The sequence below is a fragment of the Neopsephotus bourkii genome, unplaced genomic scaffold, assembly GCF_033783945.1.
Source record: "Neopsephotus bourkii isolate Nb327-2 ecotype Australia unplaced genomic scaffold, CSIRO-AGI_Nbou_v1 NB_1770, whole genome shotgun sequence".
Taxonomy (NCBI): domain Eukaryota; kingdom Metazoa; phylum Chordata; class Aves; order Psittaciformes; family Psittacidae; genus Neopsephotus; species Neopsephotus bourkii.
Genome location: NW_026902244.1, coordinates 1026100 through 1053110, shown reverse-complemented (window position 1 = coordinate 1053110; position 27011 = coordinate 1026100). Strand labels below are relative to the sequence as shown.

General features: G+C 49.9%; 1 protein-coding gene across 2 annotated transcripts; it reads right to left on the bottom strand.

Moving 5' to 3' along the window:
* Nucleotides 1–170: 170 nt before the first annotated feature.
* TRAP1 (TNF receptor associated protein 1) lies at nt 171–25511 on the bottom strand. 2 transcript variants are annotated; one of them, XM_061379407.1, is made up of 19 exons: nt 25507–25511; nt 25180–25288; nt 20563–20730; nt 18948–19030; nt 18421–18561; nt 11311–11382; nt 10462–10622; nt 9123–9232; nt 8852–8925; nt 5948–6103; nt 5445–5565; nt 5243–5312; nt 3936–4083; nt 3228–3413; nt 2540–2678; nt 1953–2038; nt 1287–1432; nt 824–896; nt 171–544 (listed from the first exon to the last, which is right to left on the bottom strand). In XM_061379407.1, the coding sequence occupies exons 2-19, from the start codon at nt 25265–25267 to the stop codon at nt 443–445; spliced, it is 2124 nt and encodes a 707-aa protein (XP_061235391.1). In that variant the 5' UTR covers nt 25268–25288; nt 25507–25511; the 3' UTR covers nt 171–442. The 2 variants fall into 2 exon arrangements, with proteins under 2 accessions (XP_061235391.1, XP_061235392.1); XM_061379408.1 differs by lacking the exons at nt 18421–18561; nt 18948–19030; nt 20563–20730; nt 25180–25288; nt 25507–25511 and adding an exon at nt 14063–14349.
* Nucleotides 25512–27011: the final 1500 nt, after the last annotated feature.

The following is a 27011-nucleotide window of genomic DNA, read 5'->3' as shown; positions in this document are numbered from 1 at the left end:
TGGTCTGGTCAGAGGTGGAGGTTTAACAAATTACTTAACTGCACAGGGATGCAGCAGATTGGGGGGGTTGCATTCACAGACTTAACTGGGACTCTTGCTGCCAATATCTGTTTTGGTTAAAGGTCATTTCTAGAAACTACAGTATGTATTGAGGCTCTTCAGGCTTGTGTCAGAAATGTGGGTATACTGTTTTAGCAGTAGCCTCTGGATTTTGTTCCCAAGACCATCACTCTTTGCACAGGTTGATGACATATGCTCTAATAATTACAACTGGCTCCTCCCTGTGCAGGGAGGGTTGGAAGTCCCCTCCATTCTCCCCAGCCCTCTGCCCCATGAACCCATTACTGCACAGGGCCTGCAAGCAGATGCTGCGATAGTTGACAGTGACTGCACTTGAAGGAAGAGAGATCAGCATAGAGTTCATCCTTCAGTCTTCTGTGGCTCAGTTCTTGTCCAGGATTCTGGTGAGGAGTTCATTCAGCTTGTTCACCATTGGTCTGGGATCGTCATTCAGCCCTGCTGCTATCATGGCATTTTCATAAATCTGAAAAAGAGAAAAAAACATTAAATAAGGAGCAAGAGCAAGCTGCATGAGAGCTGGGGAGGGAGTGAGTGTCACTCTCCAGGATTGGCATGCCCAAACCAAGTACATCTTCTAGGCCATCAGGTAGGAAAACACATGGACCACAAATACCAGTAATACCCAGAGTGGGGTACCATGGGAAGATGTGATTCTGGTCCACTACAAGGGCTTCACCACACATGGTCTGCAAGGTGGCTCTGGGGAGAATGGTGCTGCTTCTGGAGAATGCCTGGCTCTCACCTGATCAAGCAACAGCTGGGCTAGATCAGGCTGACTGTCCTTCAGCTCGTTAAGCTTCTTAATCAGAGCGTGCCTGGAAGAGAGAGAGCAACACTGAAGCTTGGTATTTTCGGGCACAATGAGAAATCTATTTCCAGAATGAGCAGCTAAGACAAGGTGGGACAAAAAAAGGTTCTACCTAAAGGCTAAAATAGCTCCAATGATTCCTTGCTCCTGCTCTTAAGGCTTCTTTCTTCTCTCCTACCCTGTTCTCAAATCCTCATGGACCCCAGCGGGCTGGACATAGCCTGTGTGGGTGGCTTATGTCATATGTGCCATGCAGGCTCATGTATTAAAGCCCTGTTAGCACATGCTGCACTTAAGGAGAGCTCTGCTAACTGGGAGCCTTACATTGCCACCTCTCTGCCTTCATCCCAGGCAGCCAGCTGTGTCCCATGCCTAGCACCAGTACTGTTCCCCTTACCTGGTGTTGATCTCCAGAGTGGGCTGCAGGAGCTGGGCACGCTCCTCTTGGGTCTTGGCCAGCTGTTGCATACGCAGAAAGTGGCGGGCAGCCCCCATCTCGAGCACAGTGATCATGGCAGGGTGGGTGTCTAGCCGTGTAGTTACCTGCGGCAAAACCAGCCACGGAAAGTGCATGTGGGGGAGGTTCAGGGACTCGCAGTCCCCCCAGCACAGATCCACACCAAGCCTCCACGTGATTCATCCCCACCCCACAGGAGCTGCTTAAACCAGCAGGAAAGCTGGAGGCCCAAATGGCCCCACTGGTCCACAGGCAGTAGCTCATAGCTGGACCCAAAGCACTCCTTACCAATAGGACTTTCCAGTCCTCAGGCAAGAAAGTCACAGACCTGTTCTGGTAACCTGAGCCTTAAGCAGTAAAATGGGCTTTGTTCATTACAGCAAGATGTGGTCCTTCCACTGCCACACTGACCATTCAAATGACAAATGCCACCACCTATATCATTTACATATATCACTATATATGAGATACAGAGATGAAGCACATAAATAATTTATCTCAGGAAAAATCTATGGCAGCAGATCCCCAGTCAACCACCATCTTTTTCCCCCTAGATCCCCATAGACCTCCATGGATCTCCTGTACTCAGCCACACAGAATACCTACCTTAACGCCAGTGACTCGAGAGCCTAAGGCATTTCTCATCCAGGCCATGAGATCCTCAGCCTCTTTCTCTGTCAGACGTTCTGCAGCTGGCAGGAGAAAGAGGGCATATCTGAGCATGCGCCTACAGTGTGCCAATGGACAGTGAGTTTTATCCCCAAGATCAGTCCATTTCATACTTCTATTTACTTTTCTCTTGTGGAAATGGGAAGGCAGCACCACTTGGCACACACCTATGTATGTGCCCTCATCCCAGACCTTGCCATACCCAGAGAGGGCAGGCTCATGCCCTCCCAGTGCCTGCCTGTCTCTGCCAGGGCACCAGATGTGTGCGTGTTGTTAAACTTGAACCATGGAAACTCCACCTACAACACTCCATCTGTTTAAATTACCAAATTGCTTAAATTTTGTTCATATGGGATGAAATGGATTTGTAAGAACTTCAGGTTGACTCAGAGCATGAGAATGGCAGGATGAAAGGAATGCTCTTGCTTGCATGCTCAAGAACTGCACGAGGACTGGAGGAGGTGTACCCTCACTGGCTGGCACAGGGCTGCAGGACTGTTTGCAGCAGGGGAGCATCACGATACCTGAGCTGCTCTCCTCAAACTTCTCTTCCTTATAGTGATCAACCACAATATCTGTCTCCACCGAAATCAGCTTCTTCTTGTCAAACTCTCGAAGGTGCAAGAGTGTCAGCTCATCAAATTGCTCATAGCAGAACAGGACCTGTGCCAAAAAAGGGACAACACATTGCTTGGGACAATAACACCATTTTCTCCTTCCTAAGGCAATTCCACACCAAACAGTGAGAACATCACAAGGAAACTAGCAGGTTCAACCCCATGGTGACTATCACTCAGGGCTCTGAATGAAAGCAAACCCTTGGAGGGCTTTGTTACCAAGGGTGGCAGGTCTGCAGCTAAATGAGTCTTGCTGCCCCATGGTGAGAACCAGCACTGCCTCTGATCCTGAAAGGGCCACTTGCCTGCAGAGGACACTTGTAATACCACTACCAGCCCTGCACAGCAGCTCGGGGGCTCCTGCTCTGTGGTTCAGTGAAGGTTTAGACAGATGCACTGACACCCTGCACAGTGCGTGACAGCTCTTTCCTGGCCTCAGGCTGCAGGATCCAGTCTGAGTGGGAACACGGGAAAAGACACTGCAGTAGCGGGGTCTGTCAGAGGCCTCAGTGGCCTGCTCAGCCCTGAGGCCCAGGTGAGCCATGACCACAGATGCAGTGACTCAGGGTGTTCCCCTGGCACACTGCTTACCCACCTCCATGTCCTTTTTCTTCATGGCCTCAAAGTACGGGGAGTGCTCAGCCAGGTGCCGGTTGGGCGCACACAGGTAGTAGATGTTCCTGCTCCCTGCCTTCATGCGGGAGGCATAGTCAGTCAGGCTGGTGAGCTGGCCTGTGGGCAGGGACGATGACTCAAAACGTAGCAACTTTGCTATGTCCTCCTGGAAGAAACATGCACCTGTGAGCTGGGGGCAGGCAACTATAGCTCTACCTGACCACTCCCAGGCCCAAGAATTCCCTTTGTAGCACGCAGGCCTGTTTGCAGCCCTGTAAAAAGGCTCAGGGGACTCCAAGTCCCTCCTTTCCTGCTCCAGATATTGAGGGAGAAAAGCGACCTAGACAGGATGTAGGTCAAGCTCTCCTGGAAATGGGAATCCAGGCAGAGGACAGTAGTAGTGGAAAGCCCTCCTTCATTGCCTGCTGTAGTTCATATTGCATCAGGGAGAGCTGACAACACAGTATGGGTACAGAGACTCCACAGAGTCTCAAATTAAGTGGGAAGCAGCACCTTGTCAGAAAGAGCGAGAGTTTGGGCACTAGAGAATCTGTAAGTCTTGTTACACCCAGGAACACAAGCTACGGGTGTGTAAGATTCACAGAAAAGTAGCATTCCCTTCATCCCAGGTCATGGTAGGAGCCAGTAATCTTTCCCATCAGATGCAGTGTTTCAGGACTCCTGGTACCTTGACATCCTGCTCTGCTATTGTGACAATCCCCTCTCTCATGAATACTCCGTAGTCCTCAAAGAATTTGGCATATTTTTCAGGGTCCTTCTTGCTCTGGTCAATGAAGAACTTGATCAACCTCTTCTGCAAAACATCTCGGAGCTTCCTGCAGCAGAAATAATTCTTTCTAAAGATAGCTGCTAGACCAAGAGGTTTTAGGTGAACATCTCTCCTTGTGCAGTGTTTGAGAGATGCATTTGCAAATTTGATGATAAAGAAGAAACTGTGGGTCCACTGTCTCTTCTCCCTCATGGCTCTACATCTGTTTGTTGTATCTCAGTCAAGAGCCGCTCCTGGGCTGGAGAGATAGCTAGAGCTATGCTACAAAAGTATTGCTGAAGCTCAAATCTTCACTAACTCGTGACTCAGTGATGCTGCTGTACATAACCAACCACGCACAGGGCATCTGCCTCACTCCCACAGCTACCCTTACACATGGGAAGGAAGCAGCTATAAAAGGATTATGCTTGGAGGAATGCTTTCTGAAGGCCTGAAAATCCACTGTGAAGTGACTGGGTTTATTTGCCAACTACAGTGAAAACTGAGGCATTTCCCTAGCCATAGAATGCAAAGTTAGCCATCAAACTTAACAAGGTAACACCACCACTGTTAAGGAGCAAAAACCTGCTTGTATATTTCCTTCAAATTCCAATAATGGCAGATGTTTGAGAGGGGACCTGAAGGACAAAAAGTAAGGAAAAACTTACTTCAGATCTAAGGGGTTTTTAGAGGACACTGATCTGTGTGCAGTCAGCTTGGCTGGGCCTTGACACCAAATGAAAACTCTGCTGGCTGGCACTCACTTTTAAACAAATGGGTGTGTGAGTGCAGCAGAGCTTTGAAAGAAGTCTGGAAACAAGAGGCACAAGGTGCTGTTTGAAGATCTACCTGTAAATAATGGTGACACTGAAGTACAGCCTAGCTTCCTAGTTTTGTTTTCCAAACCACTTGGTGGTGCAGACGGGACACTTTAAATAGCAAATCCACTGACCAGAGATACTGAAAGGCAGCCTAGGGCATTAAGGGCACATGCCCAAGCAGATGGCAGCGGATTGTATGACACAGGACACTGCTCCCAAACCTCGAGATGTGACAACACGGCTGAGAAACAACTCACTTCACAGACTACAGAAATTCTCAAGATTGGAAATACTGCAGTTCACATGCTGGGTCTTTCCAAGTGCCTCTAACTATCCCACAATATCACCTCCTCAACCAGCAAGAAGCTAGAAGAGCCTCAGCAATCCACAAGATCTCTTACTTACCTGATCAGTGCACTCTCCTGCAGCAGCTCCCTGCTGAGATTCAGGGGTATATCCTCACTGTCCACAACACCTGGAACAGATAGCAACCCATGAACAGTGAGGTAAGCAGGAATGCCAGGTGGAGGAAGGCAAGGCAGCCCCTTGCCTCACCCCCTGTGGAAGCTATAGTCCACAGCCCATTATGCCTGGTCCCAGCACACACCTCTAAGAAAACGCAGCCATTTAGGCAGGATGTCTGCAGCTTTGGTTTGGATGAGAATTTTGCGGCTGTAGAGGGCAACACTGGAGCCCAGTTCCCTGCTGATATCAAACATGGATGGTTTCTGCAGCAACAAGAGACAAAAGGGTAACACCAGTACTGTGCAGGGTGCCCAGCTGTACACTACCCTGCAGTATCTCTGCAGCTGCACCAGTTGACCAGGTCATACAGTGATCTTCCCTACCAGTGCTGAATCCAATGAGAGCCAAAATCTTGGCTGTCTTCCCTAGGGAGCTACCTGAGCCATCTCCCTGCTCCTGTCATGGCTCAGTATCCCCACAACCATCCTGTGGCACTCAGTCCACTGCATAGATGCCACACTGGATATTTCTCCTTGTCATTCTGCAGCTTTATCTGCCTCCTTTCCGTGCAGAGCTCTCCTATTCTCTCCTCTTCAGAGGAACGGGGCAGATGTCCCCCTGTTCCCTGGACAGAAGGGCACATACTTGCTCAGGCACGTAGAAGATGCTGCGGATGTTGAGGGGAGCATCAGTCTTGTAGTGCAGGATGTAGCGAGGCTTGTCGTAAGCCTGTGCTATGAAGCGGTAGAACTCCTCATGCTGCCACTCACCGATGTCCTTGGGGTCCAGCATCCAGAGTGCCTGTGGAGGAGCAGGGACATGAATTCCCATCAGCTCTCAAGACCCGTGGCCTCACAGTGCAAGGCTCTTTCAGAGTTAATACTTTCCCTCCAGGATGCTGGAGCAAGAAAGTATGATCTTTCAAAAAGACTCCTCTGCACAGCCCAAGGGCAGTGAGATGTACTGTGATTCAGGCACATTATCACAGACTAACAAATTACTGCTCCCCAGCTGATCTCAGGTCACTTCCCGTAGAGGTGGCCCTGCAACATACATCAGGCAGCTTTGTTTAAACCAAACAAAAGGGATTTGGCTAATTCCCGGTGCTTCACACTTGCTACTGGCTAAGAGCATCCTGGACAGCTACCACAGCTCAGCTGACTGGCAGCACTGGTCAAGCATCCCAAGGCCTGACCAGCAAACAAAAGAAAAGTGAAAGTTTAAGTGGGTCTGTTTCAACCAGCCAGCCTCCCTGATGGAGGTCACTAGCACTGACATGGTTTAGTGGTGGACTTAGCAGACCTGGGGTAATGGTTGGACTTGATGATCTTAAAGGCCTTTTCTAACCCAGTTGATTCTATGGTGCTATCATCCCACCACAAGGTCAGCCAAATGCTTGTGAAGCAACTCCCAGATTGCCTGTTTTCCACAGATTTGTTTTGGAGCAGTTCAGGTGATGCTTTATAAACCACTCAGCCACCCCTGCTGCAGGGCCAGAGTGCTCCAGCAGTACAGTTTCACATGCCAACATGTGAACTGAAGTCATAGCTCCAGATCAGGTGCTTTTCAGTGGCCATGCTTTCCACTCGCTGCTGCTCTAAACCCTCCAAGGCTTTCTGTAGTGTTCAGCCCATGCTCACATCACATGGAAGTTTTCAGTACCTCCGCAGAAGACCAGCATCTAGCAAAGACACGGGAGGTTCTGCACATTTAACAGGCAATGGATATCAACTAAGAAGCTTATGTCCCCAGCCAGGTGAGGCCCACTACAGTCACTGTCACTCACTGCTACTGAAGCCCTAATGACAGAGTGATTACTGAGGGCAATGCAAACATCCAGCCCACCCTCCACCTAGCGGAATCCAAGGGATTCAGGGCCCTGGTAGCCCTACCATGCTGCCATGCTCCTTAAATCTTCTTCTACCTCAAAGCCTTGTTGCATGAGTGGCTTCGTCACATTTCCAGCTCACACAAGTGTCCTGGAGGGTTTGCAGGATCACAGGTAGGATTATGGACTCAACTGGGTACTAAGGTGCTTTGCAGCAGCTGTTGTTAGGTAAACTGCTGCTTCCTCAGAGGCTTACTTGTAGCTACAGTTACCACAGTTAGAACAGAAAAGCCTGTAACTCCACGTAGTCCACTACATGGCAAGCATTCAAGAGCTTATCTAGCAAAATCCACAGCAAGGAACTAACTAGGGCTCTGTTTACAGTGAACTGATGGTGATGTCTGGAAAAACACAAGAACAAGATCTGGGATAAAGCAAAGGCCTGAAACAGGAGCATAATGAGAACAAAGCTGTTGCCGTAGCCCAAGGGAAAAGAAACTTTCTGATAAGAAGATAAAAGTACATGACTCTATTAAGTACCCCTTGCTCTAGTACTACTCTTCTCTAGGGAGCCTGTTCTATTGATTGCAAGGTAGAAAGTGCAAACAGCTGTCTAAGTCTATTTCTAGTTTTGTAATTTGAGGGAAACAGGTAGAAAGTCTCTGGAACAGAAACACTATTACACAAGAATCCAAATAAATATCAGTGACTGATAACAGCAATTACAGAACCTTAGATAAATGATAATGAATTTAAGTGCAGGCTTGAATGTTTGTGCATTCAGTGCCACATTCCAGGAACCAAAAACCCCACACACATGCTCTCTGCCTGCTCTCTTACTTAGGTAAGGAAGCTTTAAACAACCAGAAAAGGAGAAGCTGGACGAAAATGATTCACAGTTTTTTGTTTTAAAGATAGTTAATTTCACCCGACTCCTGCAACTGGGCCAAGAACTTACTGGCTAAAATAGAGCTGGCTGCAATATAATTGCAAGTGGGCAGAAAATGCATCAAGCAGTGCTCACCTAGGAGCTGTGAAGAAGATCAGGCTGTGACCTGAGCCACTAAGAAAGCACTGGCTCACTGGCACTGGCTGTCCCATGCTGAAGGACAAAGAACTGAGCACACCAGGGATACGAGCAATCCCCACACCACTAACATGTCACCTGGCTGGAACAGTTAGAATAAGTATTATAAAGCACCGAAATAATACTTCTGATTAAGGGAAGATCCAGAAGATAACTATAAATAAAAACTGCTTTGCTAATCTACAGGAATTCTCTCCAACAAATGCAAATAAGCAATTCCAGGCATGTCTTCTGCTGGATTTTTCGTAAGAGCAAGTAGAGATAGGCTAAGGGGGAACGGCTTTAAACTGAGGGTGGTGAGGCACTGGCACAGGTTGTCTGGAGAAGCCGTGGCTGCCCCATCCCTGGCAGTGTTCAAGACTAGGTTGGACAGGGCTTGGAGCAACCTGGTCTAGTGGAAGGTATCCCTGCCTGTGGCAGGGGGTTGGAAATGGATGATCTTTAACATCTTTAACCATTCTATGATTGTAAGATTGCCTCCTTTTGTTCTAACTCACTCATCACTGCAGGGTCTGTGATATCCTGGACAATCCTTTCGATCTCCAGGGACAGCAGCTCCATGCTGTTTTGTGTCTCCTGTGGGGCATTACAGTGGTTCACCTCCACAAGTGACCTCAAGAGCCCTCCTGCTCACCTGCAGTGTGTTAATTCTTCTCCCATTGAGGTACAGTGGGAAGCTGATGAAGTTGCTGTATTTTGTCACCACCTCTGGAACAGAAAGAAGACACAGAAGAGCTGCATATACAAAAACCACAGAGTTAAGAATTTCCTCAGTAAGAGCAGATGAAAGGTGTTGCAGGAGAGGAGAAATGCTGTAAATGCACCTCCCACTCATGGAGTACCAACAGCCTTCACACAGTCCCTCAGCAGGTAACAGCATAACAGCATTTGCCTCCTCTACTCACCCTTGACTCGGTCTTCATTTGCAAACTCCTTGCAGTCTTCTTTGAGATGAATAATAATCTTAGTCCCAGTTCTGACACCAGATGCTTCTGCAATCTCAAACATTCCTGAACTAGGATTAGAAACAGACTCTGTGTCATTTTATGCCTCAGATACACCCATGATAGGACATAAAAATGTTTTATTAAATTAAGAGCACGCACAATACTTCAGTGCCAAGTGGAAAAGACAGAAAGTTGGGAATGCCTGAATGTCCTCTGTGACCCTGAGAAGCCCCCTGGAATATGTGGCTGCCTTTCCTACAGAGACTCCACACCCAGCACACTGGGTGTTTCTCTGTAAAGACACCAGCAGCCTCTGTTGAAAATGAAACAAAGTTCAGGTTGTTTCAGCCTAGCCTTCAGCTCCTCTGCTACATTTCCTACAATGACTGCAACACCTAGGCTCCTGCCTTCCCACCTATCAGCTCTGACTTTTTTGTGGGCCCTTGTTAGTATCTCCACTGGAGGGTGCAGTGACTGCTTACAATGAAAAGCAGCTGTACTCTGCTGAAGACAGCCCCTTCTGGATGACCCCTCATACCCTACTGCTAAGTGAATGCCATATGGGGATCAAAGACTGGTGAGCACACTGACCCAGGGCAGAGCCAGAAGCAGCAATGACAAACAATCAAGCCTTCAAAGTGTACAGCAGTACAGATTGCAGTGTACGGCAGCCTGACTACAGCCAAGACAGTCTGATGTCTCAGTTACAAGATGCTTTTTCAAGAATTTAAATAACAGTAAATTCTTTATTCCTAGGAGATTTTAAGAGGATGTAAAGCTTGTAAACCCCAGCAGCTTTAATTTCAAAGTGATCCAGCAGTCCACAGCTTTGCCATCACTGATGTTTGCAACTTCAAGCAAAAAGCAAAAGATGAGCACACAGATCTGACCCATAGAAGACATGCCTACATAGCCACAGCATGGCACAAACCCTGCCTACCATGGGTGCCCTCGAGCAAAAACCCAGGGGATGACTAGGACGAAGAGGTTAAATATGTCTCTCCAGTCTGGGGCACTGCTGAGATGACTGCCTGCCAGCAGGGAAGGAACAGGAGAGAGAGGCAGGTACTATCTTTGTCCACAACATGCCTGCTCCAACAAAGCAAGTTTGTCCTTGTGGTTTTCACCCTGGCACATCTGGCCACACTTTGTTGTGATGTTTAAACTGTGCAGGATATAAACCAGTAAGCGTGGTCATGAAAGACAACACAAGCCCCATCTTGATTTGCACAGTTTTCAGTCTGTGCCTGGCCTGGACTCAGCGCTGCCATGCTTCCATCCCATTCTGCAGCCTTACCCGTCTGATGACCAGTGGTAGCCTGGGCTCCCTGGCTCTGCAGACTGTGAGAACACCTCCACTTTATCCGCCACCATGAAGGCTGAGTAGAAACCCACTCCAAACTGGCCAATGATTTTACTGCTGGCTTCAGCTTGGCTCTGCAAAGCATCTAGAAAAGCCTAGAAGAACAAAGACATAAATCACCAGTGATGTCAGGTACCACCAGGAGGCTGCAATCCACCCTCTGGCTGGGCTCCTCATGCCCTGATGCAGCCCCATGTCAGGTACCCAGCCCAGCAGCCCAGCCTCGTCCCACAGTTCCACATTCAGTGCTCTGAGGGCAGTGCCCAAGGAAAAGGGTTTTCCCACAGGGGACTGCAGCTCTGGAAAACAGGAGCATTGCTTAGGGCACTGCCACTAGCAGTAAAGGAAAACAAGCAATGGCTCAGTCAATCAGAAGCATGAAACCTTAAAACAGTGACTCCAGCGATGAAAAACAAAATGAGGTATACCTACGGGGGGCACAGCTGTTTCCCCCCTGGACAGTGGGTGAATGGTGAATGCTAAGGGAACATGTGCCCCTCCATAATGATGGCCTAGGGAGGAAGGTGTTTGGGAACGAGGACAGCCAGGTGCAGCAGCGTTACACACAGGGCCCATTAGTGCTGCTTGAGCACCACAGCACACACCATTAAGAGCTAGAAGACTCCAGAGGTAGGTTTTACCTTCCAAGAGGGGTGTAATTTCACAGCTGGGTCAGGGGCCAAGGGACAAAACGGAATGAGAAATTACTGGGAGAACAAAAGTGGCTGTAATTGGAAAAGACTTTTCTAAGGCGGGGGAAAGGGATGCCTCATCCCAAGTTACCTTTGAGCCTGATCGAGCAATGGTACCGAGATTAGAAACCAGCTCCTCCTGGGTCATCCCAATCCCTGTGTCCTGAAAACAAATGGCAATTATAGCAAGAATACCAGTAGAAAAACACTGCTTTAGCAAACAGCATCCAAACAACTTCTGACTCCCACCCTCTCCCAGCCAGCTGAGTAGAAAAGGCAAGAGCAGGCTTCCAGCTGACTCTACCTGTTGATGGTCAGGACAGTGGACTGAAAAGGAGCTTTTCAGAAAGCTCAGAGACTCAAGCCATTTCTCAAGAGAAGACAAACCCATGCCAAGACAGGCACAGGACAGTGGTGGGAACAGATCTCAACTCAGTCACAGCCTCCCTGTGCCAGGTGTCATGTATGTACAGAGTTTCCATTCCTGAACAGGTCCAAAGGGGAGGCTGCGAGAAACAGATGGGGACCCGATCCTCTTGTACCAGGAATCTGTGGCAGAGCGGCGAGTCCCTTAACTCTGAGATAATGCAGAACCGTGTCTATAAGCACCACATTCACTGATCTCCATCAACTCTGTCTTCCCCTCACATTAAGCTCCACAAGACTTGAGTATGAAGCTGTCAATGCCCAGGTCCCTGAGCACTGGGTATTGCAGTGCCCATGGGGACAGGCTAACACCAGCCACACCTCGCAGTGCTCTGTCCAGGTTTCAAAGGCACAGTTTGTTGTCATCACCACTTTAATCCAGATTGCATTGCTGTGTGCAGACAAACATCTCTCTGCTGCTAGCATGTGCCTCTCAGGCAGCAGACCCTGCAGCAGAACGTCCAGAAAAGGCTGCAACAAGCTTCAGACTGGGCTGCAGCTTCATCTGTTCCCACAACATATTTGCATGATCCCGAGACAACACAGTTAACAGCAAACCCCACCTAGAAATGACCACACCGGACCCCAACAAAAATCTTTCCCACTTTGTAGTCCAACCTATTTTCAGACTTTCTTGATACACATCTTGCACAGCAGCAAAGGGCAGGCTAACATTCCCCAGGATGCCACTTCTGAAACTCCCCTCCCCAAATCCCAGCAGCTTCTCCACCTGACAGAAACATCAGAGAAGCTACTCTTACAGGTTCTCTGAGCCACTCTGTGAGGCAGCAGCAGAGTGAACATGAGGCAAGTGAAAGGTGATTCTTATTCACATGAGAAGTTCAGCTCTACTCCAGTAGTGGTGAGCACAGTTACCACGGCTGACAGCAGCCTGCACACCCGGAATGGCCAACATGCTCCCAGTGTTGTTAATGCAGGGTGGGATTCAGTGTGCAGGAGTCAGCAAAATGAGCAAAAGCAGAGCTGGTTGCTGATAGATAGCTCGGAGGTGAGATGCCAGAGGGCATTCTGGCACAGCATGCCTCTACCACCCATGTGGGGCATTTGCTGGGCTTATTACTAGCAAAGTAAGTTAATGTCAATACGTGTTTTGTAATAGTGTTTGACTCCACTGAAGGATCAAACTGCTCAACTTGTGAGGTGCCATGTGGGTAAGACATTTTTCTGCAGCCCCCCAAGTCACAGTGCAGCAACACCTTTCCCTTGATTAAATACGGTAAGGCCAGTCAGTTGACTTGGCTGAGAAGAGGGACGATGCCTAGTAAGATCTCAACAGCAGGAAATGGAAAGCCAGGAAAAACAAACAGGCTATGGCAAAATCTCAGGAATCTGACATGGTCCCTTCCCCCAGAGAAGATGAAGCCAGAAAGAAAAGTTTTCAGCATCTGGTTCAGGTTTTGTTCATGCCAGACTCTGAAAAGAACTCTTAAATCCTCTGATCCACTCCTATTTATAGCACAGCATGTCATTCCAAATTCCAGTATGTTAAAAAAATATATATCCTACCCCATGAATTTACTTGGCTATTGAATTCCTAGCGCCCTGCCAAACTTATGCAAAATGTTTAATGGCAGCTCCTGCAGACTAGTTCGATGAGGGTGAATCGCAACAAAGAAGGAGAGCACGGCTCAAAGCACTCTGCTCCCCCAACAGCCCGAGCCGCTGCCGGGGAAGGCGGAAAGGCCTTTGAGGTGGCGAGCGGAGATCCTGGCCGGGCAGACACTTCCTATGCAGGAAAACACCTGGGCGCATTGCGAGGAAAAAGCCATCAGGATTCAAACCGCTCTGGCCGCGGACGCACTTCCTGCGGCTTTCCTGCTGCGCTTCTCCACTCCCTTCACCAGATGGTGCTGCGCCGGGGAACGGGGAATAAAGCGGCGGCGAGACGGGAGAGCTCGGCCGCTGCAGAGCAGGCCCATGGGAGGCAAATGAACCTGCCACGAGCAGCCCGCCTCGGGCTGGGCCGACGCGAGCGCTGGCAGCCCCATGTAATCCAAGGAAGGTGCTGGCGGGACTTCCACTGCCCGTCTGACACGGCTCCCTGCTACACACACTGCTGCTCGGCTCTGGGTGTCTTCACCAGGGACCACCGGGCCATCCATCACACAACCCCCTTGAACGCTTTCTGCCCCTGCCTTCAGTGTGTGTGGAAAGTTTCATGAGGCTGCAAACAGCCACAGTAGGGGCACCCATACAAGCACGAAGCAAATGGTACACGGGGCTTCACAAATTACAAGGTGTGATGGGTATGTTCAAAGTGCAAAAATGCTACTCCACAGCTTGGAGTAACCACCCACTGCGTACCATGAAACAGAGCTCAGCATGCTGACACTTCACTAGCTGAAGGTTAATTACAGAAGCCCTTCTGTTACTGAGCAGAACAACAACCTACTCACCTGGTTGAATTTCCCTTCTGGGACTTCTTTGGGTGCAGAGTAAACAGCCACCCCCTGAACCATCCCCTCTACTGCCCTGTCCCTCTGCAAGCAACCACCACAGGCCACGGACCTTCACCCCATCTTCTGAAGAGCTCTACAGCCAAACTCATTGAACTACACTTCTAAACTAAGTAATATTTACCCTGAAGAGACAGCAGCTGAACATTGCTTTTAGCACCTTTGTGTGTGTAAAGCCCTCACAGATGCAAAGCCTGCTGTTGAACTGCACAGGACCTTTGTGCTTTCCCTGCACTTTGTTCTAACCTTTATGGTGTGAGCGCTGGACTTTGCAAACAGAGGCTGTTCTGTGTAACATCGGTGGGGGGAGAGAACTGTCCTGCATGCAGCACCTCAGGACTCCCACAGTAAAATCCTCCGTGTTTGCTCTGCAGCCCTGAGTGCCTCTCTCTTCCCTGATGAAGTGGTAAATGAACACCTTCAGCCCAGCTATCTGTCTCATCAAATCAGTCAGTCCCAAGCTCTTGATTTCCTACCATACTTTTTGGTAAAGCAGAAACCAACTGTGCATAATTACAGAACAAATTAGTTTAAATCAACAAATTTCTTTGTTTAGCTGGTAAACAATAACTTCAGTAATGTAACATCTTTGCTCATTACCCAAGTCCAGGACAGTAGCTGCACTGAAGCAGTGTTCTGGTTTAGAACCAATATGGCATCTGCAGCAACACCCAACAGGAAGAAAAGCCACAGTAAGACTGAAGCATACAGACGGAAAGTACTCTTGGCCTAGTACATGGAAGCTGCCCAAAGCAGAGAGCCTGAGGTTCTCTTTCCTTCCAATACCTGTGTTAACATGATTTTCAACAATGCTGAGCACCGCTACAGGCTCAGCCTCCCCCCACCCAGGTCTAAATACCCACTGTTCAGAAAAGTACTTCCTTTCATCCAGTTTGAATTTCCCATTTTAAAAGGTGACATGCTCCTATTCTGGCATGAAGAGGAAGAAAAGATTCTGCACTTCCTTTCCTAGGCTGCGGGTTATTTGATACGTTTATATTTCTGGTTCCCTGGCTTATTTGTTAAAGATGATGCAACTGGAAGCTCTAATGCTCCTCTGCAATCAGTGGCACATTTCCATAAGCTTAATTCCACCTAAGGCTTGTTGAAGTACAGGCAGCTTTACCCCTCCATCTCCACCTGCATTACTGTCCATCTCTTGCTCCCCATCTTCCTCAAGCCCAAGTAGCAGAGGGATACTGCAGCGCTGCACAAAGAGAAGAAGGACGTAACCCTCTCCCTACTGCAACCTGGTAGCTGGACACGACCCAGCATGGAGGGGGACTGGCTCCCTGCCTGCACCAAGCTTTGGTGGACATGTGGGTGCACCTGCATTGAACTGCTGAATTCCAGTTCCTCATCAGAGCCTCAGGACAGCCCCATTGCAGCTTTGTTGCAGACTCGGTATAACTCTGGGAGAGATCTGCTCAGTGATGCAGGGAGCTGTTGCAGGGAGGAGTGGTGTTTGCAGTCATTTTAACTCCTCCCAAATACAGCAAACTTGTTATTTTGTGGCTTCACAGGCACTGATTTTGGATGACTGCAACAGTGAGAAGAAAGCCCAGCAAAGAGAACTGCGCAGCCCAAGCTCTGGCAGCAATGATGCCACTTATCCGTGTCAAAACAGCAGCTACAGTCTTGCACCCAGCAGCAGCAGCAGCTATGAGCTTTGTGAACATTTCCAACAATTTCCTCCAAACTACTAGCACTGCCCTAGCCCTAAAAGGAGCATTAACAACGAGCAGGGCTCCAGTGCCTGAGCTCAAAACCACACACCAGTATGGCAGAGATGTGCAGAGTAACACCGACACCACCACAGCCAAACATCTGGCACCAGCAAGCCAGAGGAGTCTTGTGCAGGTGTTGAAGGAGAGATCTGTGGTCACAGGTTTTGGATCTCTAAAGGGTTCTCTGTTCCCACCTCAAAGGGTCAAAAAACATGTCTGGAAAGCCTCAGCCTGCAGAACTGCAAAGCTCTGCAGATCTGTCCTCACTGAAAACACACCCCTAACATTTTCAAATGGATTTTCTGAAGAGATCTGACCTCGCAGGCTGTGGCTGCTACCAGATGGAGCTGTCCTAGAAACAGAATGAGGCAGTTTTCAAAGGGGTGGAGGACACAGTGGAATTTCCTAAAACAACGGGACTCTGGTGAAGGAACTGATGTGGTGTAATCCAGTGAACTAGACAGTGAACATTCCCCCTTAGCAGATGGCAATGCTTAGGAAAAACATCCCTGAATGAGGACATTGTTTTAAGATCCTGAGTCTTGCTATGCTTGGGACTGAAATTCAGTCGTGGCAGAGAAGTAAGCAGAACTGCAGTCACTTAAGAGAGATGAACATAGTCCTTTACCAGAGCTAAATAATCCCTGCAAATGAATATGGGTGTGACAGAGGCCATCACACATAACAGATCTGCCTTTTCTCAACTGGTGAGACACAAAAACGCTACAGGGCTTGGAAGGAGAGAGAAGAGATGCAGAAGATCCAGAGGCGAAGAGCAGCATGAAGGTCTGAGGAGAAGGACCTAGTGGTGAGAGTGAGACCACAGGGCCTTTTTAGAAAGAAAACAAATGGGGTGACCATTCCTACAGATCACATGTGAGGGACCTGCTGCCCCTGTTTTGGTGGGTCCTACTGGGTACAGAAAGCAAAATAGGATTCCTGTAAGGTACGGAAATGTTCTGAATGAGGTTTGGTCAAAGTAATCATCTATGCAGTACATTTCTCAAAGAGGTTATAAATAAACCCTTCACGGGAGGTAAGGAGCTTTAGGCACTGAGAAGGAAACCTATTAAAAGAGACTGAAGTAGCACCGTTCTCTCTCCCTTCTCACGGCAGAACTGCTGCAGTTAAAAGCTTCCTAGTTAAAACTTAATCCCATTAAAGATGCACAGGCAGCCAGGTAGGGGGTTATAAAAAGAGCAATCCCTAACATGTCTAATTGGCTCTGATGTCAAATGCACCCTATCTGCAAGGTGAGCAAACAGGTCTCCCTAACCAAATTGCCAAAGAAGGGGGCAGCTTCCACAGTCACAGGGCATGACTTGTAAGAATGTCCGGATGGAGTCAGAGGCCAATATGGTCTCAAAAGGGAGGGACAAGTGCAAGGCAGGACTGCTGCCCTGCCTGGGGCTAAGCAAGAGCTTGGATAAAGAATTGGTGTTACACAGCAGTTAGGAAAATGCAATAGTCAGGTGTTATAGGAATAGCAAACGCACTGCATTAAGGTTTGAGAATCTCTGGGTTGATGGCTGTGTTGCTCACTGAGGATCACCAACTTCCCCATGGCAACCACAGCAGCTTGTTCTGCAGAGAAACATTAGTATAAAACAACTACACAGCTTCTAACAGCCAGTGCTTTTGTCCCACGTGGAAAATACCACTGTGTGCTTTGCCTGTGCCACAGCTCCCCTGAACCTGCTGTGGTCAGCCTTCACTCAACATACTGCTCTCTGCCTTGTTCTCTACTTTCCACAGCACCTCTCTGATGGGTGATACTGGTCCACAAGGAAAGTTACCAGTTTGCCTTCTTTGCGTTAAGAACTTTGCCAAGAAAACACCAAGACTGAACTTCAGCCTTCCACCCTGGACAACAGCCATGAAGAAGAGCAATCAAAGTACAGAGAGAAGGACCAGCTCCACTTTCATTCACCACACTGAGGCCCACAGGTGAGCATGCTGACATTGCTTGTCCCCATCCTGCTAAGCATTTTGTCATCAGAGGGAACAGTCAAAACCAGGGCTGCAGAAAGGAGGACAGATAAGTGCCATGGTACTGCCACAATGTATATAGCCCCATCTATACATTAGAGCAGAACCTTCTCATCTGCTGGGCTTGGCCTGTTCTGGAGCAGGAGATAAAACGTCAGCAATGGGAGGTTAACGCCTCAGACTTAAGGAGGTGAAGGAAATCCTCCCCAAAGGTCAGGCTGAAACCAGACTCCCAACTTTTCCACCACTGAGAAATGTACACACAACTTGGGAAGTGCACAGATAAGGTCCTGAGAAAAAAGGTACTGGTAGTTCCTTGTAAGGAAGGAAGGAGCGGCAAATTTTCCTATGGGGACAAATGGGGAGCAGATACATCAGTGGTTTCTCATCAGATTCTGATGTTACAGCCTCATAAACCAGAATCCAGCTGAGGACAGAATACTTCTGTCAGGCAACACTTCAGGCAGGCTTGGGAACCCACAGGACTGTGCTGCCAGTCAGCTTCCACTGATCTGTCACAGGACAGAGGCTGGTGGTGAGAGCCCCAAGGAGTAACACTCTCTCGCTACCAAAGGGAGGTACCTGGATAGTGATGGTTCCCTTTCCATTGTCTGTCTGCAGATGGATCTCCATCTCTGGCAAGGCCTTCCCTTCTGCCATCAGCCGATGACGCAGTTTCTCCAGTGCATCGCTGCCATTGGAGATTAGCTCCCGGATAAATACCTGGGGATGAGACACATCCTGACGCTGCAGCCTGGCCTTGTCCACTGCATGGGACTCAAGAGACCTGGGAAATCATTGCCTACTCACAAACTAATTCCCAGCTTGCTAGCAAAAGAACTGCATTTCCCATTATCTGCCAGGAGAACAGTTTGTCTGAACTCAGTATCAAAGTACAGAGGCTCTGAGGCTCACAGAGTCACCGGCCACACCTACAAATTGCTTTGAAAATACATTTTCAAAGTGTCTTAAGAAAACGTCATTCAACAGCCAGGACTCGCTTGGAAACTGAGCAGGTATTGTCCCAGCTCCACTGTTTTCGAGGTACCCCTTGACAGAGACAGGGCTTTCCCAACAGAAAATCTACCAGCAACTAACAGGTGCCTCACCTCCTTTTCTGAGTACAAGGAACGGGCAACAATGTCCAGCAGTTTCTTTGTTTCAGCCTGAAATTCATGTTTAGAGGCTGCACCTAGAAAAAAAATCACAAAGAGACCTTTAAGGCATTTTGCCAGGGTCCTCTTGGGCAGGAAGGCAAAACTGCAGTCTTACGACTTACTTCAGCTTCCCAGGAACGAAAGCCTGAAGTAGCCTCCAGGAAGATGACAACAAAGATGATAACATGCTGCCTATGAGGCAGCATGCTTTACCAAGCTGACAATTTGCCTCTGAACCTCAGCTCCTGGCACACAAACCTCAAGGCAGCCAAAGCCTGTGGTACTAGCACATTGGTCACCCTGTCTGGGCTGCAGAGCAATCAGTGAATGAGAAGTGAAAGTTGATTCCACTTATTCCTATGTGTGGCTCTCCCAGTCACCTTCTCAAACGCCTCCCATGGTTTTTAGCCTTAGCACATTGGTCACCCTGTCTGGGCTGCAGAGCAATCACTGAATGAGAAGTGAAAGTTGATTCCACTTATTCCTATGTGTGGCTCTCCCAGTCACCTTCTCAAACACCTCCCATGGTTTTTAGCCTGCCTTCCATACTCTTCCTTGACTCAGTTTTCAATTGAACCACCTGTACATGCTTTGCTCCAAGAGCTTCTAGACCCAGGTGGCATTTCTCATGCCCAAACAATACTCAGAGCCTTAAGCAGAAAAAGGCAGATTCTCAAACATCTCTCTGGATCAGACAAGGGCGTGCATATGTACAGCCATGTCTGCAGGTGGGTAGCTGTGCCCAGAAAGAGAATTTTCTTCGGGAAGAAGAACACTACAAAACATCTCAGCAGAAAGACCACCTCTGGTCTTTTAAAAATGGCATTTTCTCCTGCCAGAGGCATTAGAGAACCCTGAAGCAACACGGGGAAAGCCATGGGTCTCACACCACCACTGCCATGCCTTGCTGGCAAGAATCTGTATTCCCCAGTGACAGGGGCAAAGCTAGAGTGTGAACAGCAGCAGGAGCAGTGCATCAACCCCACTGCGGGCCACCCAGCCTGACAGTCTCAAAAGTACCTGTCAGAAAAACCATGGGAGCACAGAGTTAAGATGCTATTTCTGTGCTTGAGTAACTCAAATGGCTTCGCTTTAAAACATCTCTCCCTGGAGATGTGCAAAGCAATTAATTCTAACTAAAAGGTTGACACTAAGATTCTCATCAGACCTCTATGATCCACAGCAATGAACTTGGGCAGGCACAGCCTGCTTCTGGGACAAAAAGTGTTTTTTAGGCAAATTCTAGTGCCTGTGGAGCCTCTATGCATATGTGTAGGCATCAATTGCCTGGCTAAGCCCAGAGGTGCAACTTCTTCCAGCAGTCTCGATGGCCTCGTTTCTCAGTGAAGGCCATTCCGATTCACATTCAATTTTGTGGAGGTGATGGTGCAATACAGATTCAGACTGCAGTTAGGATGCAGAGATCAATACCTGCACCTCCTCCTGAGGCAGAAACACTACCGCAGAGAGCTAACCCTCACAGTCACGACACAGAGGCACCCAGACCTTGTCCTGGTCTGTCTGCATCCCAGGAGTGCTCCCGCAAGACAGCTGTGTTTCTGCCCACCTTTCACGTTCTCCGTGTTGCTGATGATGTTGTGCAGGGGCTCTTCTTCCTTATCCTCTGCTGTCTGCGTGCTGTACGTCCGGACAGCAGAAATGCTGGTGGCAGGAATGTTGTACCAGAGGCTCCCATGATGGATTATTTGTCTTTGGAGATGTGCTGCTCCCTTTGCTAGAAGACACAATTGAAGATGTGTCAATACACACAAGTACCAGCAGCAAAGAGGAACACTCTTTAAAGGTCCCACTTAAGCAATCCCATGGGGAGTTGCAGTGCCTGATCAAGACTGAAGCTCTCTCCCAATGGAACAGGCACCATTTCCCTCTGGCATTGCACTTGCTGCGTAAGAAAGGCAAAGTGCTGCTTTAGATTGTCTAATCTGAATTAAAATTCTAGCCAGAAGATGACCATTAGCAGCTCTCAGAACAAATTAACCAGTGAGGAAGAGGCAGTCTGCAGCTTTCATTGCTGTTACCTGGCCAAGCTGAAGACAACAGGGAACACTTCAACTCTCACATTACTGCCAGTGGAAACATAAAATCTCAGTGCAAGGTAGCCTGCACCTCCAGGAGATGCCTTCTATGTTGGGAGATTAAACAAAGCCAAACCTATCCACCGGAAGACTGTTTGCAGCACTACAGAGCTCTGTCCAAAGCCAGGTTCTTGGTGTGATTTCTGCATTGTAGTGAGAATGGCCTGTGCCAGAGAAAGAGCTTGGAGGGTGTGGATCTGAACACGCAGCTGCACTGAGGTGGGAAGCGATTTGCCTTCCCCAGCCCTACAATGAACATAAAGCAACCAGGATGGTCTTGTCTGAGCAGGGAGAACCTGGATAAGCAGCAAGTGTCTGGAAGGAGTGAGAAGTCCATGATTTTCTTACACCTCACTCTGTGGTTGCAAGCTGTTCCATAAAGCAAGGAAAGGAGGCAAACCCTACACAGCAGGCCTGCAAGAGGTACATTTTGAAGATGTCCTTCCTTTAGATGAATGGGTATAAACTCACCCAAAGACTGAACTGAGAACCATTAGTATGGCGAGAGTCCCCCCGCGCTATGATCTCCCTGGAAACAGCTTCTGTGTCTGTCCCCGGGCCTCCAAGTCCAGCTGACATACCAGGAGAGCTCAGCTCCCTCCTGAGCCTTCCTCCACCTTGTCACAGCCCTGCAGTGAACTCTGCATCCCAGCCCTTTCACCAACACCGTTCTTCATCCTCTGGCTCATCCTGGGAGGTCTCAGGCTCCCTTCACAAGTGCTCTGCAAACCTCCTGCCCACCTCAGCAGGTTCTGCAGCTAGTACAGTCATTGAGAACAGGTCTTGGTGCTCCAAATCATCAGGCTGGGCTCTTCCTCCAGCTCAGATGAACACAAACCCCTGAGCTTTAACAGTACTTTTGGCTCCTACACCTCATCCTGAAGAGCTGATCGAGGTTGTCAGTCCTCATTCTTCCTCCTCCTCACAGAAAGCTTTGATTCAAGATCCACTTTTCCAGCCAGAAGCTTGAATTACTCCCCAGTCATTCTGCCCTTAAAGAAAAGATCCCACAAATAGTTCCTAATGCATCTGAACACCTCCTACACACGTAACTGTTCGCTCCCTGCGTCACAAACAGTTCTGCTGCATTATCACAGGACAAATTCTTTATCTTTCACTCGACTGCCTTTGTTAGGCTCATCTGAGAAAGCAATAAGGAAAACAGTCTGGGAGACTGGAGTGGAGAGCAGCAGAGAGCTCACCGTGTGGCTGTCCAGCCCCGGAGAGGGCTGAGTCAGCCTGAGTCAGCCCAGGGATCACGCATTTATGTACGTATTTACACAGGGTTTACATATTTATGCTCATTTTATGCTCAGTGTAGGTTACTCTGAAAAATCTGCACATATACATACGCACACACACATTTTCCATCCAGCAGAAACAGAAGAGGGAATTTTGCTCCCTCCCTGACTCCAGGATCCAAGAGAAACAGGCTGGGAGCAGCTCCGTGCTAACCTTAACTACCATCAGATCTCCAGGCAGACAGGCTCTTGAGCCAACACACAGGTCGCCCCTGTAGCCCATAACCACTGCCTAACTCTAGAAACCACAGGTATTTATAATTTTTGATATACTCATGGTTTTTTGTCCCCCGACCTTTAAAGCACAGTAATAAAGCACCAACCATCAGTTCAGAAGTTACTTGTGGATTTGTGTGATGTTTGGTCTTGTAAGCCTTAACTGACAGACCATCCTGTGCCAGGTAGACAAGGCTCATTAAATGCAAGCTGCAGCACCTTCAGACTGTTTGCCTCCCGCAGAGCCCCTGCCTGGCCAGCAGGGAAAGGCTCCAGGCAGTTTTGGATATAAACCCATAGTTATCAGCACACAGAAGTTTCATCTGCTCAGTGAACAGGAAAAGTGACACATAGAAGGAGCCCAAGAAACAAATGCCTAAAACCAAGAGACAAAGAAGGAATAGCTCTGGCTCCGGGTGAGTGCTGCGATGTGCTGAGGCAAATCAGATCTTTTTGTATCCAGTTAATCAACTGCTAAGCTTTATCACATACCTTCCCATTTGCATCACTGCCCCACCTGCACCATAGAAGATGGCAGATACCCACATTACTCTCCAACTTCCAGTTCTCAGTGGATCCCAAGTGATCCTGTGTGTATGACCACAGGGCAGTTCCCCCTTGCACGTGGGGACCACGCCATAGAAAAGGGAAGGACCCTCGGGCTCGAGGGCTCCTTTCAATGCCAAGATGCCTCAGTGATTCCTGATCCCCTCAGGAAACACAGCGCTTCCGGGAAAAGGACTGCTGTGCGCCAAGTCAAATGCTAGTTAGAAATTTAGGGTGGGGAATTGAGCACAAAGGATAACCAGCTCAAGACAAAGAGGAGAATTTGGGTCAGCAGAAATTACCATAACATGGTTGCTGTGCAGTCGCAAGCCTGAGGATGCTCTTGCAAAGAAGAGCACGAGGAATAGGATGCTTCCAGGCCAGATCTCATCAGAAGAGGCTTCTGAGCTGGGCATCAGATTCTTCATGAATCTGGGGAGAAGAGAGTCCCTGACTGATGCACTCAACCCAAAATACCTCTCAAAAACTGCACCAGTTTCAGCCTTCAGCAAGTGAGAGAGAGCTAAGACAAAATTATGCCAACTTTGTGTGGCCGGAGGGAAGGACCAGCTGCCCCTGCAGCCAGGGATCTCTGCCTGCACCCAGGTGGAAGGACACCACTTCCTGTGCCTCCCTCTTTATTTCCACCCCACACAGCTTCTGCTCACTATTTTTTCCGTGAAGGACCCAAATGCCAGGTTGAGAAATAAACCTCTGGCTGTGTTGGAGTCTGTCTATCCCAACAGAGGAATGTGGCTTCTCTCTCAGACACAGGCACTAATAAACCACTGGGGATTTCTGTGGTGGAAGAACTGAATTGTGAAAACACTGAAGCAGCACTCAGTGGCACAATAAATCTAACAGTCTGACCCTGATAGCGACCATCCTTTTCACACAATTTCCTCTGTCACATTTTTCTCTTTATAACCCACAGGGAAACCACAGACCACACTGACAACCTACAAACCCATCCATCAGGAGCCCAGCGACAGATAAGCCTGGCAGATACTGAGCAGAAGACACACAGGAACTGTCAGCACACCCCGGCTGATGACAGCTCACAAGTGCACTTCCTGACCGGCACACTGTGCCCTAGATGGGACAGGGCACCCCATCATCAGGACCTCAGAGTTCCCACCTTCTCAGCCCTCAATCCTGCCAGCTGTCTTGGGTGGAATACTGAGCACACCCCTGGGGAACACAAACCCTCAGGCTCATGTGTATGGTTCTCTGGAACTGGAACAGCCAGAAAACAGCAACCCTGCTGCCTTCTCTGCTGCCTTCCATGCTGCATATGCTATACACCCTACATTAGCCAGGACATGAACCCGATCACGCTATACATGCTGTATGAGCCAAGAGATGAAGTATGTCCATGAAGCATGTCCAGTGCTACACGACCTGGATGCTACACTCCTATACAGGCCAGGATGTGAACCCACACATGAGCCAACAGATGAATCTGGTCATGCTGTATGACCTGAACACACCATAGGCCAGCAATTGTACATAGCATATCATGTGTCTAGGAGATAAACTCGGACACACTGTACACCGTGTATGAGCCAGGACATGAACCTGGATGTGCCATACGGCCTGCACATGCTCCACACACTGTATGAAGCAACATGGGAACATGCACACGTTCTTCACCTTACATGAACCTGGACAGGCTGCACACCCTATGGGAGCCAGTAGGTGACCCCAAGCACGGCGTGTGCCCTACGCGAGTCCGCGCGAAGCCTCCTCCCCCCGCGAGGGCTGGGCCTTCACGGTTGCCGGTGGCCGAGAACACGGGAGGCCTGTGGAGCCGCTGCCCCGGGGTCCCCCGGGACGGAGGCAGCGCTGCTTGTGCACACACGGGCCCGGGCCCGGGTCCGGGTCCGCTCCCACAAGACGCGACCGGCGCATACGGCAGCGAGGGCAGCCCCGGGGAGGCGAAGGGTCTCTCACACCGCCCACCCCCTGCCCTCCCGCCGGCCTCGGTGGCGGCGGGTGACGCGCGGCGGGGCGGTCCCTGCTCACCTGCGGCCGCCCGCGGCCCGGCCCCGGCCCTGGCCCTCAGCAGCGCCGCCAGGCACCGCCCCCACCGCGCCGTCGCCGCCGCCGCCATGCCGCGCGCTCCCGCCTCACGCCGCTCTGCTGCCGGCGCCCGTCGATGGCGTCACGGGTGCGCGCGGGCCTCCTTCGCGTCATGCGCACGCACCCGCACCACCCGGCGCTGCGTAGCGCGGCCTAACCTGAGCCGTGTCCCTGCGCTCACTGGGCCGGTCCCGGGGCCGCGCCGGCTGCCGCCGCTCGGTGCCCGCTCACCAGCTGCGGGGTGAGGAGCTCCCTCGGGAAAGCCACCTCTCGCTCCGCCGTCAGCGCAGCAGCCGCTGTCCGTGCCGGGCCCCGCTCTGCGGCACCTTGTGACAGAGGTGCCAGGCCCGGAACGACACTTACAAACCCGCCCGGTTAAAACCTTTCCGTGTTCCCCCCCAGCCCCGCGAGGACTTGCAGCGGGAGCCCGGCACAGTTACTACAAACCCATCCGTTCCTCTCCGCACCCGTGAGGGTGTTTCTCGGTTCGTGGCCCAGGCGCTGCCGCAGGGACCCCGTTTCATGTGGCAGGAGCTCGGCTGACAGCCGTGTCTCTCCAGCCTCCCCGTGAAACCGGGAAAAGCTGCGCGGGGCCGGGAGCTGCCTGAGGAAGCCCCCCCCGAGCCATCCGGCGAATTGCTTAACATCTGGTTTTCTCTGAAATCCTCATTTCCTGGGGCTGCTTTGAGTGTACATTGAGAGCTGAAGGGCAGAGGTACTGGAGAAGGGTTCTGGAGGGGGTAGGGTTGAGAGAGGAAATGCACTGCTCTGCCGAAAGCCAGATTTGGAACGTGCCTGAGAGCAGAGCGTGGCCTCAACGAACACACAGCTAAAAATAACAAGCCTGAGCAAGTCTCGTTTCGGTGAGCGCTAACCACTTCCAGGCAGAGCTGAGGGCCTTCAGGAGGGAACTGTGACCACCTAACAGAGGCAGCTTTGTAACCCTGGCTTGAGGGAGCTGGCTGGAAAAGCTACACACACACACACACACACACACACACACACACGGCACTCGTGCGCGCAGCTTATCTTTGGGACTGGACCAGTGCGTTGCTGGTTTGGAGATTTGTGTGTAGGAAACACTTGCACGCAGTGGGGTTCCTCAGTGCTGGTGGATGTTACAGATCAGGCACAACAAACCCAGCGTGAGTCCTTTCATCACTCTGGCACTCTCCTGCTGGGCTGTGTTTCCAGCTGGAACCAACCCCAGCCCCTCCGAGAGGTTCCCTGTGCTGCCGCCAAAACCAAAATAACTTCCGAGCCCATTTCAAACACTTCCCTCCTACCACTGCTTTAATTGCTACCTCCAGCTGACCCCCAGCACTCCTGAGCATTGCTCTGCCACACCACAGAGCTCTTGTACCTGCTGTGGAACACTAGAAGCCTCCTCTTCTCTTGCCATGGGTCTGACCATTAAGCCATGAAGTGTGGTGCTGAAGGGAAGGCTTGGGGATTGCCTGGGGTCCGGTACAAGTCCCCCCTCTGCCCAGGCTCACTTCAGTCATCTGGTGGTTGGCACTGACTGGCACCAGTTGCTGCCCTGGCAGTCCACTGGAGAGATGACCCTGCTCCCCATTTTAATGGTGATGCAGGAAGGACACACTGCTCCCATACAGCAGCTTATCTGCTCTGCAGTGCTCCCCCAGCTCCCAGCTCCATGGTGGCTGCCTGATCTTCACTGCCCTGAGAAAACTGTGGGCTGTTATTTACTGTGGAAGAAGCACCTGCTGCACAGCAGGGTCACCTTGTAGGCCATTAACTTCACTTACTGCCAT

What these genes read in the sequence shown, in the direction of transcription:
- TRAP1 (XM_061379407.1), bottom strand. Translation starts at nt 25,267, where the DNA reads ATGGCGGCGGCGGCGACGGCGCGGTGGGGGCGGTGCCTGGCGGCGCTG. An exon ending in TGAAGAAAAAGGACATGGAG is followed by an intron (nt 2,679 to 3,227) that starts GTGGGTAAGCAG and finishes TTTTTGGCACAG; the next exon opens with GTCCTGTTCTGCTATGAGCA. An exon ending in CCCAGCTGTTGCTTGATCAG is followed by an intron (nt 545 to 823) that starts GTGAGAGCCAGG and finishes TCTCTTTTTCAG; the next exon opens with ATTTATGAAAATGCCATGAT.